Here is a 17,094-nt window from a genome sequence, read left to right as displayed (position 1 = left end):
AACTCCGCATAGGCGTCAGGAAAGGCATCCTGCCAGTAAATGCTCAGCTCCATTCAGTCGCCACGACTCCACCCCGATGCAAGGGATTACAGGGTCATTAAAAGAAAAAATATATAATATCCATGGCATATTGACTTAGGGGTTTCTTTATGGTATATTGTTGCAATCTCTCAAAATTAAATGAAACGGCATACAAAGGTTGGATACAAAGATGATAGAGAACTCTGAAATTCACCTAGGCTTTAGCCAGAACTAAATGTCTGTTAGACACATGAGCATTATTTTAAATTTATAACATGTATTAAATATAGTGTATCCTAATTTTTGAGACAAGACCTGGTTTGGTGTAGTGTTTAAGGCACCAAGCTCCAAACAGAGAGACTGGGAGTTCTAGTCGCACTTTAGGCACAAAGCCAGCTGGATGACCTTGAGCCAGTTTCTCTCTCTCAACCCTAGGAAGGAGCCAATGGCAAACCACTTCCAAAAAACCTTGCCAAGAATACTGCAGGGACTGGTCCAGGCAGTCACCAGGATTTATTTAGCATATGGCACGTGTTAGCCAGGGATCACCGAGGTGGCTGGCTGTGGAAGGAATTTTTTTGGGCGGTGTTATCTTTAACCGCGGGGCACCTGAATGCCGGTAGGCAATCGGGGGAGGCTCCTTTCTTGTCCCTTCCGTGGTTTATTTGCTCAGGGGAATTGAACCGCTGAGCTGCTGACCTCAGCGGTGCACAGGCCCAGCATCTTACCACGTGAGCCACCACGACCCCAGTCACCAGGAGTCAAAAGCTGACTCAAAATCACACACACACCCCAAAAAAGTTGAGCAGATCTGCATTAAAGAATTTGCCTTATGTGTTGTTGGCCTTTCAGAGAAATGCAGGAAGCAGTTCAGATGGAACAGAAGACTCAGATTTCTCTACAGACCCAGAACATACAGACAGTTCAGAAAGTGATGGTGCATCACGCCGGTCTTCCCGTGTGACAAGATCTTCTGCTAGGCTCAGCCAGAGTTCACAAGGTATATCTAGATGTTTCAGAATTCTTCATTTTGGATCTTAAAATTCTGCTTTTGGGGAAAGGATGCCTGCAATGATTAGATGTTTTCTCCTAAGCTTTGTCCAAATGAGAGGAGCTGTATCATATGCCAATGAATCTCCACCCACCCTTCATGGAGTGATGTTTTGAAGGGCTTCAGTTGTCTTGTGTGCTATGCTGATTCCATGTGATTGTAGTAGTCTGTTGGTGGTTCCTGAGATGTTCTTGATGTATATCTTGGCATTTTGATGCCTACTAAAGCCCTTCAAAACATCCTAAGCAAACCAAAAGACCCAGCAACCCCAGAAGAAAAAGCAGTGTAATGACTGCAACAGCCACTACATATGACCAACAGGCAGAAGACTAGCAAAACACATCCATGAACACCAACTAGCAGTCAGAAGACATGATGAAAACTCTTTAATTTCACAACATATGGACAGACTTTACCATAGTTTCAACTGGGAAAGTGTGACCATTCTAGACCAAGCCAAGTCCAAAAATGCTAAGGAATTTCTAGAAACTTGGCATGCTGACAAATTAGCTATCAATAGACACAGGCATAAACAATATCTACATACTATGCAAAAGAGACAATCAACAAGCCAAAAAGGGAACAAAAAGACCAAAACACCTCCCCATCAATCAGCACCCAGATGAGCCTAGATTATAACTCCAAGATCAGACCAACAGTCAAAAAGTAAACAATACCCAATCAAGGAACTGCCAAACAATCCATCAGTAAGCAGCCCAACCAAAGAACCTCTAAGACCACCTTGACGAACACTGACAGTGCAAACCACTAGAATATAAACAGAGCAAACCCCACTCCTTACTGGCACTGATGATGTTCCCTAGTTTGGGTAATGAAACATCTGGAAGAAAACAGCCAAGCTCAAAGAGCACCAAGGACCCCTCATTTCAAACCTGAGCTACAAATATTATCCTTTATTGGTGCCAGTTGCTTCTTTGGTGAGCCAATAGCTCAGTTAGTTCATGGGCTAGTCTTAAGTCTTGAGCTGCCCAGCCACTTCCCTGGTCCATGGCACTCAGCTAGCTGTTGCCACTACTTGACTGCTGCTGGCGACTGAAGTTCCCCCTGGTCTCTCGCTGGCTGGTTCATCAGCAGGGTTCCATGGAGGTCCCCCAGGTTGGTTTTGGGCCTTGAACTGCTCCGTTTTTCTCCTGCTCTGCCACCGCCTGTTCTGTTGCATCCCAGCTGATTGTTGTCTTGGCTGCAGCCACCCAGCTGTTTCAGATGGCTTAGATATTTACCGGCATCTTGGTGCTTGCCAATGTCACAGCTGTAGGCTTGCCAGTCAGGCTCTGCAGGATCCGAAATTCCACAGGTCAGGTTGCCAGGTTTTTTGTCTGCTCCCCTTGCTGTGCCGCAGCTCACCTGACCACCCTACCCATTATTCAGCTGCTCCAGGTGGCTTGATGATTTCTTGGCATCTGCCAGCAGGGCATAACAAAACAGGTCTATCACTTCAGGGGAGCCTCCAGGGAGCAAGACCTCTCCCTCCGTGGGGTGGCAGGCAACCCCCTGCAAAGTAAACAGCTTTACTCCCACACATCCTTGTGGCAATTTATATGTGAATTGGTTCAAACTCTGTTCCTTAGATAAATACAAAAAGGCAGTTTATAACAGAATATCCACTGAATCGTAACACCTTTGCACAAGTTTTGATCGTTATTTAAACATACTGTTGGTTGTCAACATTTCAGGACAGGAAAATTCAGGTTATCAAAGTGATGAACCTATATGCATTTTGGAACATATACCTTTTGACAAGCATTTAGACAAATTAAGATAGTACAATAAAGAACAGTTTCCATATATATTCTGTATTCCAGGATCCTCTATTCCAGGGGTGTCAAACTCAATTTCATTGAGGGCCGCATCGGGGTTGTGTTTGACCTTGGGGGGCCGGGGTGGGCGTGGCCAGGGTGGGTGTGACCAGCTCAACATCACTCGTGTCAGGGGCACTTGTGGTGGCCCGAGCGTTCTGCCAGTGAAAACGGGCTCCCAAGCTCCGTTTCGGCTGCAACGTCCTCCTGCAACCCTCTGCCAGCAAAAACGGAGCTTGGGAGGGCCACACACAGCCCTCCTGAGCTCCGTTTTCGCTGGTAGAGGCACTGTAGGCTGGTCCTTTGCTGTTTCCAGGGTGGCCCAGTGGGCCAGATCTAAGCACCCCACGGGCCAAATCTGGCCCCCGGGCCTTGAGTTTGACACCCCTGCTCTATTCCAATACCATGATGAACTGAAGATTTATATTATAAACTGATTTACATTGTCTTTTAAACTTAATTTACATATGCAATAATGCAAGGAAGTAGGTTATAATCAGATGAAAACTGTGTAAAACTTGCCCATTCTCCGTATTGGTGGAGCCAGGAGCCAGGAATGGGTTGTGCTCCGTTCAGATGAAGGACTGAGCCTGTGCAAAGTTGTTAAGTCCCGCCCTTGTTGCCAGGGACTCCCAGCTTTCGGCTCAGTCCTCAGACTGGATGGTTGTGTCGGAACTTTCTCCCTATTTCTGGCTGTTGCCTCACTTTTCTTCTTTGAATAATTATATTTCCTTTTAGGATTTGTGAGTAGTCTTTTCCTTCCTTCCCTGGGATAGATTGGGGGGGGGGGGAAGAGTTAATTTCTTAGCAGTGGGCTTTGTCCTGACGCTTAGAGCAATTCATTTGCATTTGAATTTCTCCTCGGGGCTTGAGTTGGTCCCCAGAAAGGAAGACACTGAGGGAGGAGGCTACAGGAGCTTCGCACTCCAAATTGGTCTATAATTAGTACAGGAGCTTCACGCTCCACTTTAAGCCTCCATGGATCGCTGGAGGAGCCTTGCGCTTCAAAACAGCACAGCACGCATACAGGAGTTTCGTGCTCCAAAAGAAATTGGTGTGCAAGTTTGCAGGAGCTTTGTGCTCCAAGGTTGGTGGCCAGTACACGCCAAGGGCTTGAATCGCTGAGATTGATTCAGCAGGACTCGGGGGCTTCGGCTTCCTTTAATCTATTGCCTGGCTCAGGGGCTTGATTTAGGCTGCAGGAGCTTCGCGCTCCATTTTAAAGGGCATTTCTAAGCTGCGGTGTAAATGGAGGGTGGCCATTTTGGAGGTCCCTTTTTAACGGCCGGCATTGTGAGCACATGGATTGTGAGCGCCTGTGGGCCTCGTTCTAGAGCAGGAGCTTAGCGCTCCTTGGAAGCAATTGAAGGCTGTTTGGGGGTGTTTTCACTGCCCTACATGGTGGCTTGACTTGTTGCTCTGAAATTCAGCATATTGGTCTCCTAGGCAGATCTGCCCTGTTATTCTGAGGCCACATTGTGAGCTTGTGTGAATCGTGGTCTGTGTCTGAGACTTCCAGTTCAGGCATAGCTGTGCAGGAGTCTTGCGCTCCATTATTGGTTTTATTGCAGAACGTTCTGCTGACCTGAATCAAGAGCTTTGAGCTCTGTTTTTTGCTAACCTTACAAGTCTGTGCGGCCAGCATTTTTCCAACAGAGCAACTTAATATATCAGCCTTTTTTTCACCCTATGAGTTCTTGTGATTCTGAGTTTGATTATCTTTGAATTTTAGAGATTCCTTCTGGGATCCAAGATGCCCAAGGCCAAATCTAAATCTAAGCGGGCAGATGCCCATTCTGATGTGGAACCATTGGCTGGGCCAGCTGAGAAGCCAGTGCCAGGGAAAGGCACTTCTGCTTCCCACACTCACAAGAAATCTGACAGAGGGCACAGTCAGGCAGCCCTGAGAGATGAACAACGCAGGGATCAGGCATTGCAGAAAATTTGTAGTAAAGCTACTGAAACAAGTCGCCACCCCTTAACCAGTGAGGCGGTCTCAGCCGTTCCTCGTCCCAGGTCTCCTGGGAATACTTCAGATCAGGATTGCCCCGTGGCTATTCCAACTGCAGATTTGTGGGGCCCTCGTGGGTCACATGTTGTTCCTGCTCAACCAGTCTCACAAACTGCTGATAGGTCGGCTGTGACAGGTCAGGGAGCCTTTGCCTGAAAATTTTCAGGATATCCTGACCAGAGTTATTCAGCAGAGCCTTGCAGCCACCTTTCTACATCAGACCGAAGGTGTATCTCTGGCTGTGTCTGAGCATTCTGGGTCATTTTACGATCCAAGCATGGAAGAGTTTCACTCTACTCGGGATCCGGGATCTACGGGTCCTTCTACGGGTGGCTGCCAATCACTGTTCGAGGAAGAGGTCCATCGTCACGAGCACGATCTTTCTGATGATGAAGGTCTGGAGCCCGAACAGCCGGCGTTTACTGGTCTGTTCCCTCCGGCAGTTTTCAAATTGTTGTTATTCAAGGCTACTAATGCCGCAGGATTGCGGTCTTCCCCGGACAGGGAGGTACCTTCTACTTCTAAGGGACCTTTGGACCCGTTGTCCTCGGAACCTTCTAGGGCTATAGACGTGGTTCCAGCTCCTCCCATGTTCATCAACGTAGTGCAAAAGCAGTGGGTGGTTCCAGGATCGGCTTCTCTTCCTTCTTCATTGGACCATCGCTATTTTAATGTGGCTCCGGAATTGGCATCAATTCTCCAGGTTCCTAAAGTTGATTCCCCAGTCGCTGCTTTATTGCCTAATTCCTCCATTCCCGGTGAACCGGAAGAAGGTCTACGTCCAGAGGAGAGACACTCTGATCAATCCTTGCAACGGGTGCACCAAGCAGCTACGTGGGCTATTCGCTCAGCTTCCACGGCCTCCTTCTTCAACCGGGCTACTCTGGTTTGGCTTCAACAACTTCGCGACAAGTTGCTGTCTGAGGACACTCGACTGCAACAAGATCTAAACAAAATTATAGCAGCTGTCCAATTCGCTGCAGATGCGACATTGAATTCGGTGCGTTTCGCCTCCAAGTCAATGGCGGCGGCGGTGGCAACACACAGAATGCTCTGGCTCCGACATTGGCCAGCGGATGCCCACCACAAGTGGCGCCTCGCCTCGGCTCCCTTTGCGGGAGGTAACTTATTTGGACCACCTCTAGACCCACTACGGTGGAGACTAAAGATAAGAGGAAGATTTTGCCAAGTGCACAACGCAAGTCAGAGTTCCATTAGTCTATTCCCTACCGCAGACTGCAGTTTAGATCACCTGATTGGGGTGCTGCCCATTCCCGGGGAATGTCCACCTTTGGAACTAGACAGCGGGGTCAGTCTGACAGGCTGGCCCGAGGTAAATCTTTCTCAGGACAATGGCCCTTTCGAGGGGGAGAGAGTCGTTCGTTCCGGCGCCAGTGCTAATTACGAGTTGGATGTTCCCATCAGGAGCAGATTGGCCCTCTTTGCCAACCGATGGGATCATCTTACTTCCGACAATTGGGTCCGGGGTATGGTTAGATCTGGTCTATCCCTTGAATTCGTTTCCTCCCCTCCGGAATTTTTAATCTGTTCTCCTGTTTCTAAGGACAGTAATCGGCGGATACTTATGGACTTGGCAATTCAACATCTTTTGGATATCAGAGCGATCCAGCACGTCCCTGCAGATCAAGCAGGGCGTGGGTTTTATTCTCTTCTATTTCTGGTGCCTAAGTCCTCGGGGGGGGGGACCTATTTTGGACCTTAAAAGACTGAACAGATACATTGTGTATCGGCGTTTTAAAATGCAGTCCTTACAGTCTATTCTAGCTGGCATCAGGAAGGGCGACTTCTTTACCTCTATAGACCTCACTGAGGCTTATTTACATATTCTATTTATCCCATCGTAGATTTCTCAGATTTTGTTACGCCGGTAAGCACTATCAATACCGGGCCCTTTGGCCTTTCCTCTGCTCCACATACCTTTACTAAGGTACTAGCCGCTCTGGCGGCTCATCTGCAAACCATCCCTGTTCGTGTACAATGTTACCTGGATGACATTTTGATCCAGTCCTCATCGAGGCATCGATCTCTTGAGGATCTCCAGATAACCATTTCCTGTCTCCAGGAGCACGGGTTTTCACCTAATTTGGAAAAGAGTCATTTAGACCCTACTACTAGCATTAATCATCTTGGGGCAATTATTAATTCAGTAGAAGGGATGGTTTATTTGTCCTTGGAGCGGCAGGCCAGCATCAGAGAGCTAGTCAGGGAAGTACAAAGCAGTTCCAAGATTTCCTTGGTGCTGCTATCTACGCTCCTAGGCAAGATGGTTTCAGATTACCCCATGGGTGTGAGTCCACTTACGAGATCTTCAGTGGTTTTTATTGCCCTTTCAGAAGGCGGGAAAGGGCTCTTCCCCAACGAAGGTCCAGGTTCCGCCCGAAGTCAGACGTTTCCTCACCTGGTGGCGATCTCTGGCTCTTTCCAAAGGCCAACTGTTTCACGAACCAACTCGGCTAGTACTGACCACGGACGTCAGCCTGCTCAGTTGGGGGGCGCACCTCCAGTCACAGGTCGCCCAGGGCTGTTGGTCAAGCCGCGAACAACAGCACAGTATCAACTGGTTGGAGCTGCGAGCCGTTTTTCTTGCCCTTTGACATTTCCAACGTCTGGTTACGAATCACCACGTGTTGGTCCTCACCGACAATGTGACCACGAAGGCGCACATAAATCACCAGGGAGGCACCAGATCATCCAGTTTAATGTTGGAAGCCAGGAGATTGGGTCTGTGGGCGGAACACCACCTGTGCTCGCTAAAGGCGGAACACATATCAGGGGTAGCCAACATACAAGCCGATTGGCTAAGCCGTCAAATGATCAATCATGCGGAGTGGCACCTGCACCCGTCCATCTTCCAACGGATTTTGGACCGGTTCAGTCTTCCAGAAGTGGATTTATTTGCCACACAACAAAATGCTCAACTGCCATGCTTTTATGCCCGATTTCCAACCTTGAGGGCGGAGGGCATGGACGCACTCTGGAGTCCATGGCCTTGAGGCCTCCTCTATGCCTTTCCCCCGCTGCCTCTCATCCCGAGGGTGGTGCAGAAGATCTTGCACGAGAAGGCGGATGTCATTCTTGTTGCACCACATTGGCCCCGACGGGCTTGGTTGGCAGACCTCAAGGCCCTGTCCATAGCACCGCACTGGAGAATTCCCCAGACCGTCGCTTTCCTCAGCCAGGGGTCAGTGGTTCATCCGGAACTTCAGTGGCTCCAGCTGACCACCTGGCGCTTGAGCGGCGCTCTCTGAGAAGAGCCCACTTTCCTTCCAGAGTTATTCATACTATCCAGGCTGCCCGAAGGCCGGCCGCGGAACAGATCTATTCGGCCACTTGGCAGTCTTTTTGCTCGTGGTGTGACCGGGCATCAATTTCTCCTCTACAGGCATCAATTGCCCAAATCTTGACCTTTCTGCAGGATGGTCTTGACCGCGGCCTCTTGCTCAACACCATTCGGCGGCAGGTGGTGGCGTTATCGTCTGTTCTAACCTTTGGACCGTTTTCCTCTTTATCTCGGCATCCCGCAATTAGATGGTTCTTCAAAGGGGCTACTAATTTATGCCCTCCGGTCATGCATAGGTATCCCACCTGAGTTCTCTCTATCGTCCTGAATTCTCTTACCGGACCTCCATATGAACCGTTGCGGACGACCAGTCTTCGTTTGTTGTCCTGCAAGGTCGCATTCTTAGTGGCAATCACTTCTGCCAGGAGAATTTCAGAGATTGCCGCCCTCTCTGTACGTAGTGACCTTTGTGTGTTCCATGCCGACCGCGTGGTTCTTCGACTCAACCCATTGTTCATTCCCAAAATTAACACTACCTTTCATTGGATTCAGGAATTGATTCTTCCCAACTTTTGTCCTCGGCCAGTTCACCCATTGGAGAGGCGCTGGCATTCCCGGGATGTCTGCTGGGCCCTTCGTATTTACCTAAAGAGGAATAAAGACCTCCGCCGTACAGAACCCTTATTTGTTTCCTTTACACCAATTTCATTGGGTTCTCGAGTAACTCCATCCACCATTGGCAGGTGACTTCACCTGACGATTGCCAAGGCTTACAATTTGCATTCTCTGCAGCGGCCTTCTCATATAACAGTGCACTCGACCTGCAGCGCACCTACATCAGCAGCATGGGCTACTCAGGCATCCTTGCTGGAAATATGCAGAGCGGCCACCTGGACTTCTCCTTCACTCTTCATTAAACATTACAAGATAGATCAGTTCACCTCGGCTGAGGCTGCATTTGGTCGCAGGGTGTTGCAAAATGTTCATACTAGTGGGGAGACCCAGGACCAGACTAGGGCCCACCTGTAATTGGGACTGTAAGCTTTGGTATGTCCCATTCCTGGCTGCTGTCTCCACCAATACGGAGAAGGGGCGTTGGTTCTTACCTGACACGCACCTTCTTGTTGAGTGGAGACAGCAGCCAGCCCCTCCCTTGGTGGTCTGGTCCCTTTTTTTCTTGTCTTCCTTCTTTCCTTACCTGGTTCCAACACATCGAATCTCTTATCTTCGTCTTCGCCGTAAGCTGGGAGTCCCTGGCAACAAGGGCGGGACTTAACAACTTTGCACAGGCTCAGTCCTTTGTCTGAACGGAGCACAACCCATTCCTGGCTGCTGTCTCTACTCAATGAGAAGGTGCATGTCAGGTAAGAACCAACGCCCCTTTTAATAGTTTCTAAAAGAATAGCCATGTTAATCTACTACAGTAAGAACCACAAATAATACGGCAACACTTAATGTGGGCTCTGCAATGATGTTTCCTAAAATGAGATGCTAGGTTTCCCCCTTAAAATCCCTCCCAATCCTTCATAGATTCCAGCCCAGTTTGCAGTCCACCATCATTTGGAGCAGAAGAGCCTCTTTATTCTACTCGGAGAGTAACCCGCAGTCAGCAGCAGCCCACACCTGTAACTCCAAAGAAATATCCACTGCGACAGACTCATTCATCAGGCTCAGAAACAGAGCAAGTGGTTGATTTTTCTGATAGAGGTTTGTACATTTGAATGGTTGGGGAGGACACTCCTAATAACTTACCATATGGGGAGATGGAGAATTCATTCATACAGTAGTATTTGCTCAGCTTCCTTTGTAGAATGTTTTAGTCGTAATATACTAGTTTAAAAAGCAATATCTTTGCTAAGACTGCATTCGACATCCTACCTAGGCATTGCTTGATCCCATAATATGTGTGAGAGAGATGGAGATAAAGAACAACAGTGTGGTGTCTATTTTAAGTCACCCGTGATTACAACTGAACTTTGGCTGATTGATTTTCTTGTTCATCTCCAGAGCATCCTCGGTGACTGGCTAGGAAGGAAACAATATATCTCTGGCATTGTGTTCCATTTTTTGTGTAATGCTGACATACAGAAATGACTCTGGAAGTATTTATTCTTTGTATATTTTCTAACTTAGCAACTTGCACAATATCCTAATTTTCTCCCTTCTCAACAGACACAAAAAATGCAGGTGACCGTGATGAGTCTCCACCACGCACTCCAACTGGCAATGCTCCTTCATCAGAGTCTGATATTGATATTTCTAGTCCCAACATGTCACATGATGAAAGTATTGCCAAGGATCTGTCCATGAAAGATTCAGGGAGTGATCTTTCCCATCGCCCCAAACGACGGCGTTTCCATGAAAGCTATAATTTCAACATGAAATGTCCCACCCCTGGCTGCAACTCGTTAGGTACAGTGGAATGAGTTTTAATTAGGATTTTCTGTTGCCAAAACTTCCCATATGTTCTTTTTGGCAAGCCATAAACTACATTTCTTTGGCTTTCCACAGGACATCTGACAGGAAAACATGAGCGACACTTCTCTATATCTGGGTGCCCCCTGTATCATAATCTTTCAGCTGATGAATGCAAGGTAATTTATTCTCCCAGGATGTGTGTAATGAAAGAAAGCAAATGGGGAGTGGTAATTGTATGGAGAATGGAGCAAGAGTTCAAATGTTTCAACACATCTTTGCAAATTACAACTTCTGAAAGACAGTACCTTTTATACATTGTACCAAGACATGGGTTGTTTTAACCATAACTTGAGGCTTGGTGGCCCCAGGAAAATGCTGTCATTTCCAGCAGTTTCTAGGTTCAAGACCCACATTGCTGCAGGTTCTTCATATTGTTCCTTTAAACTGCATGATGTGGGAAGGGGATTTATATAATATTTCTCTGGATTTCAAGGTGAGAGCGCAAAGCCGAGACAAACAAGTGGAGGAGCGGATGCTTTCTCAACGAGAGGATGACAACAGTAGACATGCTACCAGACACCAGGTAGTTTCTTTTAATTTTATATGTATTGTTCAAGTATTTGCTGGCTTTAGAACCCCAGCTGGCAAATGTCTTTCATAGTGGTCATTGTACATCAAACTGTTTTCAAACATTAAAATAATTTTGTGATGGATAAGATTTTGTCTGAATATATGGCCTCTTATTTGAAATGCATACATCTTTTTATTCAATTATTTATTTGTTAAATATATTTTGTTCTTTTGTGACTATTGCACACATCTTTTTGTGTATTTTTTTGCTCAGAAAGAGGGAAGGGAGATATTTCCATGTGTGTTTATTACTTAAGGGTTGCCACATGGCACTATGACAGCCATGGACATATGAATAATATTTCCAGCTCATAATTTCATGCTGTAGTGCAGCATTATAAAGAGCTGCTCTTCTGATAAACTGGGGGAAAATGTATAAAACAGGTGCCATAAAGTATTGAAGAACCCATGGAACATTGGTGAAACAAGATGCTGAACTTCATAAAATATGGTGCAATAGTTAACGGTCCTGTTTTATCATGTTGTGTGAACTTCAATGTTCCAGCAATGCTGCAACTTGGAGGGCATGGTTATGCATCTAAATTTCACAGATACCTCCAAAAATGTAACAGAGCCATGTAACTGGTGTCAGGCAGTTTTAAAATAGTCCCTAGGTTTGTCTGTGTGTGTTCCTCTCCTAAGCAAACATTTTGTTTCTTATTCCCTGCAAGGCACCAACTGAAAGACAATTGAGATACAAAGAGAAAGTTGCAGAGGTGAGAAAGAAGAGGAATGGAGGCTTAACCAAGGAGCAGAAGGAAAAATACATGGTACAGAAACCTCATTTCTTTTCCTTAGAGAGCTGAGCATGGGAGAATGAGTCAAACATTAATACATCTTTCTCAGTCTGGTCCCTCCAGATGTGTCATCACTGTCCTTAAACACAATCTGTGGTAGATTAGAGAAATTGGAGCTAAAACTTAATGCACCTGGATCAATACTTTTATGCCATGGATTCACAAAGAACAGTTCTGTATGCAACAAGCTTTGAGATGGAGAATGGTGGCTGAAATGGATAATAGCGATCTGGAGCTAAAATTAGAATTTAAACATTGAGCTGAAGTGTTAACTCTATTGTTTAAAATCCATATGTGAATTTCACCCTTGTTGTTATAGCCTTTTTTTCCCATAGGATACTGTCCTCCCTGACCTGTATCTCATCTGAGATCACAGAAGTGGAGATGGTTTTAGAAGTTGTCTAGTCCTGCCCTCCATTTGAGGCATGAGAAAAAGAGCATTTATTAAATGGACTGTTGAGTCTTTAAGCCTGATGCTTAAAAGTTCTTCAGCCAAAGAGAAAAATGTTTTTTCTAAGTTCATAGTTCTATCCTTAAACTGCTCATACCATTTAGAAGTTTTTACCATGTTTAAGCAAATGCTAGTTTCCATTAACTTAAGTCTGTTAAGATATTCTGAGACATCAGAAAACCTTTCTGTGATGAAAAGGAGCAAGTGGGACTGTAGTTGTAGTCTTCTCTCAACGAACCATGTCAACATTCCCCATACATTTTTTCCTCTATCCAGTCACCTGAATGTTCTTTTAAATACATTTTAATTAATTTACATTTTTCAGCATGAACATTTTTCGTAAAAGCCTTTCAGTTCTCTGAAAGTAACAGGAAATATAGTGTCACTATTGAAAGGAGTGGGGCTGAATTTTTAGTCCAGTTTTTTATGGCAAGAAAGTTTATAGAAAACAGGTTAATTCTTCAGTGTCTTTCATGTACTATTTATGGCTTATTTTAAAAATGGAAAGACTGTACTACTGAGAAACAGTGGTTTATCAAGCAATCTTCACAATAGAGTCTTGGGGGTTTGGGGGGCTGCATAGAACTGAATGGGCATATAGCAATAGCACTTAGACTTATATACCACTTTACAGTGCTTTACAGCCCTCTCTAAGCGGTTTACTGAGTCAGCATATTGCCCCCAACAATTTGGGTCTTCATTTTACCCACCTCAGAAGGATGGAAGGCTGAGTCAACCTTGAGCCTAGTGAGATTTGAACTGCCAAATTGCAGGCAGTCAGCAGAAGTAGCCTGCAGTATTGCACTCTAACCACTGCGCCACCATGGCTCATTATGTAGTCTATGCTGGTTTTTTACCTTTTTTTTTAAAGATGCAGTATTAATAACAACTTATCTTCATTCCTTTCCTGCTTCCTTGCTTCCTCATTTTCAGCATACCTCTCTGTCCATAGATCCTGTCTGTAGTTTCTCTTCCCTCCCCTCCTTTACCCCAGCCAGCCCAACCTTTCTTTTTCTCAGAGCAGTGTTGCTCATCTTTCTTATGGCTGATTATCCATCCACACTTACCCTCTAAAGAAATAGGATGGTGGCTACCAGGAGCTGATTCCCCAAGGCCAGTGGAAATTTTTTCTCTGTGTTTATGAGATATTTCTTCTGTTGTTGTTTCAGGAACAGAGAAAAACTTACGGCAACACTAGAGAGCCCCTTCTAGAGAATATGACCAGTGAATATGACCTAGAACTATTCCGACGAGCCCAAGCAAGAGCTTCTGAAGATCTAGTAAGTAGGACTGAGCTAATTTCATTTCATGTTGCAGCTATGAAGTAATAAGCCACTTATACTTACTTCCCTGTAATGTATGCAGATTCCTGTAAATTGATAAAACGAAAGCAAGCTGATAGAAGGAAGCAAAGCTGAAAGGTTGATTGTACACTTCATAGCAGAGCTCAACTTTTTTAAGGTTAAAGTTTGGTCTTTTCCTATTAAATTGAGGATACACACTCCAAAAGTAGACAGGAACAGGACCCTAGCATGTGTTTACATTTTATTACATTCAATGTAATTAAATATTACTCTCGGTATTTATCTCTGGCTATTTAAAAAAATATAATCTAGTTATAATTTATAGGATTATGGCTAATTTTAAATTAGAAATGCAATAGAAAAACCATAAAGAACAGATGAGTCTATCAATGAATCACCTCATATGCTGGTGACCTTTTCTGGCCTGATGGCTGTGATAAATGGTTGGCCTACCTAAATAACATTTTTGCCCGTCAGACTTTTTTTTTAGATTAATACACAGACATATTAACTGAAAGCATATACTGAGTATGCTTCAACATAGATATAATGACTTGAAGCATACTCAGTAGGAGACAAAGCGATAAATTGGGTAAAATAAGAGGTTGGGACAGTTAAGACTTCCGGTTTGTCTGCCTCTGGTGAAAGACGGTCCCCTTTTAAGGACCGCTAGCCCTGCCGTTTGTAGAGCCGCTTCAACTTTGAGAAGCGGCTTGAAAACTCCAGAATCTGCAGGATTTGAAGGAGAGAGTAAGCAAGGCGCAGGTCGAGCCCCTGTGAGCCCCCAGAAGTTTGCTACTGGGGAGGAAACAGGCGCGGCTCCCTTTCAACTTGCGGAGACTCCAGACGGCGTGGGACGACTCTGCTTCCGCAGAGCAAGCCGGCTGCAGCAAACATTTAAATTGATTGAAATCAATTTTAATAATCAGCGGATAAAACAACCTGAACCTTTAAACCAAGAAACTGCAAGTATTATTTTTTGGGGGGACTTTTCGATCTAAGTAAAAATCAGAGAGAGCGAAAACGGCTTGAAAATGGCGCCCGGCTCCAGCGTTAACGAGCTGAGAGTGAGAGTGGTCTTGTAAAGCTATTCCAACAAGTTACAAAGTTGCGCTGCTTGTAACAAGCAGAAACAGGAGAAGAGGGAGAAAAAAAAATCCTTTTTAAATAAGCCAGAGCTCTCTTCAGTTTAATTTCATTTTCAATTTGACTAAACCTGGGGGATTTTTTTAGAGGACTTTGTGGTGCTGGAAAAGGAAGAAGAATCTCCTTTTTCAGAAAACCTAACTTAAGTGGCAGAATGGCTTCAAAGAAACAGGAAGACAAGGCAACGGGGGGGGATCCCCCACACATAAGTCCGATCAGCAGTTTCCTCCTGATCAGCAGACTCAGAAAAAAGACCTTGATTTTGAAAGCTTAAAAGAATTTATTACTCAGGCTTTGGATGATAAATTTCAAAAATCACAACAGGAAATTAAGCAGGAAATTACTGAAATGAAAAAGTTGGTGCAAGAGGATTTTGGCAAGGTGACTGATATGTTATCGAATGCGGTGTCTGGCTTGTCAGAATTTATTATTAAAGTGGACTCTAAATTGGAAGAATTTAAATCAGAAGTGAATGTCAAAATAAAGGATACTGATTTTAAAATTTCTGATGTGGATAATAAAATGCAGAGAGTTGAAAACGAAATTACGATGATGCAATTCCGGTCTATGGAATTCGCTATAAGAATTAGAGGTATTAAGGAGAATGACTGACAAGATTTGAGACAGGTTTGTGCTGATGCTTTGGCTGTGCTGCTAAAAATTAATTCTGAAGAGATTTTTTACAAAATAGACAAAATTTACAGAGTGAACTCGTGGGTGGCCAGACAAAGACAACTGCCTAGAGATGTGGTGATATACTTCACAGATAGAAGAATGAGAAATGATATCTTGCAAAAATCTTTTCTTTCTTCTGTGCAAGTGGAGGGAACTCAAATTGGAATTTATAAGGAACTACCGCCAAAGATGTTGAAAGATAGAAAAGATTTTGGTTTTTTAGTAAATGAATTAAAAAAATTACAGATTCCATTTCGGTGGGATGCTCCAACTGGTATAATTCTGAAGTACAATGGAGAAAGATATCGACTGAATACTGTTGAAAAAGCGGAACATTTCTATTATACTGTCTTTAAAGAGAGATCACCATCCCCACGCACATCTACTGTGTTGGAGATAAAGGAGAGTGATAAGGAGAAGCAACCTCAGCAAGAGCCCAAGCAGGTTGAATCAGAGCCAGTGGAAGTGCAGGGTGCTACAGGAGGTTTTTTGGAGGAGCCCTTGTTAGAATCTTCTCCAATTTTGACTACAAGAGATGTGGCCTTGGACCTAGCTCGTATGGCTGAAGCCAAAGACCAGCGTATAACCCGAGCAGTTTCTAAACAACTCAAAGAAAAACAATTACAGGACGAAGCTAAGGCACAACAATACAAAAAAGGAGTCAAGAGTACTACACAAGAAAGTGAAGCCATGGGGGGAGCAAAGCCGAAGATCTCGGAAGATATCCGGCAATTCTGCTCGTCGCTTCAAAAAAGGTACACATGATGGTCAAGTTTTTATCTTGGAATGTGAATGGATTGAATTCACCACAGAAAAGGAAGAAGATATTTACATATTTGAGACAATTTAATAACGATATAGTCTGCTTACAAGAAACTCATATCAGAGCACAAGATCAAAAGTATTTGATAAACTCAAAATTAGGAACACATTTTATAGCTTCAAATTTGGAAAAAAAGAATGGTGTGGTTATTTACATAAATAAAAGATTGTCAGCTAAAATTATAGAAGCAGATGAAGGTGGCAGGTTTATAGCAATTGAGCTGCATACTGTATATGGCCAAATTCTTGTGATTGGAATTTATGCTCCTAACCAACAACAGGATCATTTTTATAAAATTTTGCATACCAAAATATTGCAATGGGATTACAGATCTATTTTGATTATGGGAGATTGGAATGGAGTAATTGATTCCAAATTAGATAAAAAGAGTTTGGCGAAGTCAAGGATCAGACTACCACATACCTTTTTTGATATGAAAGAAGATCTGGAATTAAAAGATGTGTGGAGAATACATAACTCGAAAGACTTGGACTATACTTTTTTTTCTGATAGACACAGATCTTTTTCTAGGATTGATTTTATTTTATTATCAAATGATTTACTTGTTAAAACAAAAAGAGCTAAGATTTTTCCAAGAACTCTATCTGATCATAGTCCAGTATGGATAGAAATTGAGACTGGAAAGACT

The 17,094-nt window shown here is 44.4% G+C and overlaps 1 protein-coding gene across 1 annotated transcript in view; it reads left to right on the top strand.

Annotated features, from left to right (window-relative positions):
* The window catches only part of KAT7 (lysine acetyltransferase 7), a 156,757-nt gene that overhangs the window by 41,827 nt on the left and 97,836 nt on the right, over positions 1-17,094 (top strand). The window contains exons 2-8 of the mRNA XM_070944367.1: positions 874-1,021; positions 9,732-9,908; positions 10,374-10,613; positions 10,713-10,795; positions 11,113-11,202; positions 11,921-12,019; positions 13,667-13,777. Coding sequence (XP_070800468.1) covers positions 874-1,021; positions 9,732-9,908; positions 10,374-10,613; positions 10,713-10,795; positions 11,113-11,202; positions 11,921-12,019; positions 13,667-13,777 — 948 coding nt within the window. The remainder of the gene's footprint in view (positions 1-873; positions 1,022-9,731; positions 9,909-10,373; positions 10,614-10,712; positions 10,796-11,112; positions 11,203-11,920; positions 12,020-13,666; positions 13,778-17,094) is intronic.

The sequence above is a fragment of the Pituophis catenifer genome, unplaced genomic scaffold, assembly GCF_029215685.1.
Source record: "Pituophis catenifer annectens isolate HBS135680 unplaced genomic scaffold, rPitCat1.0.hap2 SCAF_5, whole genome shotgun sequence".
In the NCBI taxonomy this organism is placed as follows: Eukaryota; Metazoa; Chordata; class Lepidosauria; order Squamata; family Colubridae; genus Pituophis; species Pituophis catenifer.
Note: the sequence above shows the minus strand (reverse complement) of the source record. Positions and strands in the feature narration are given on the sequence as shown.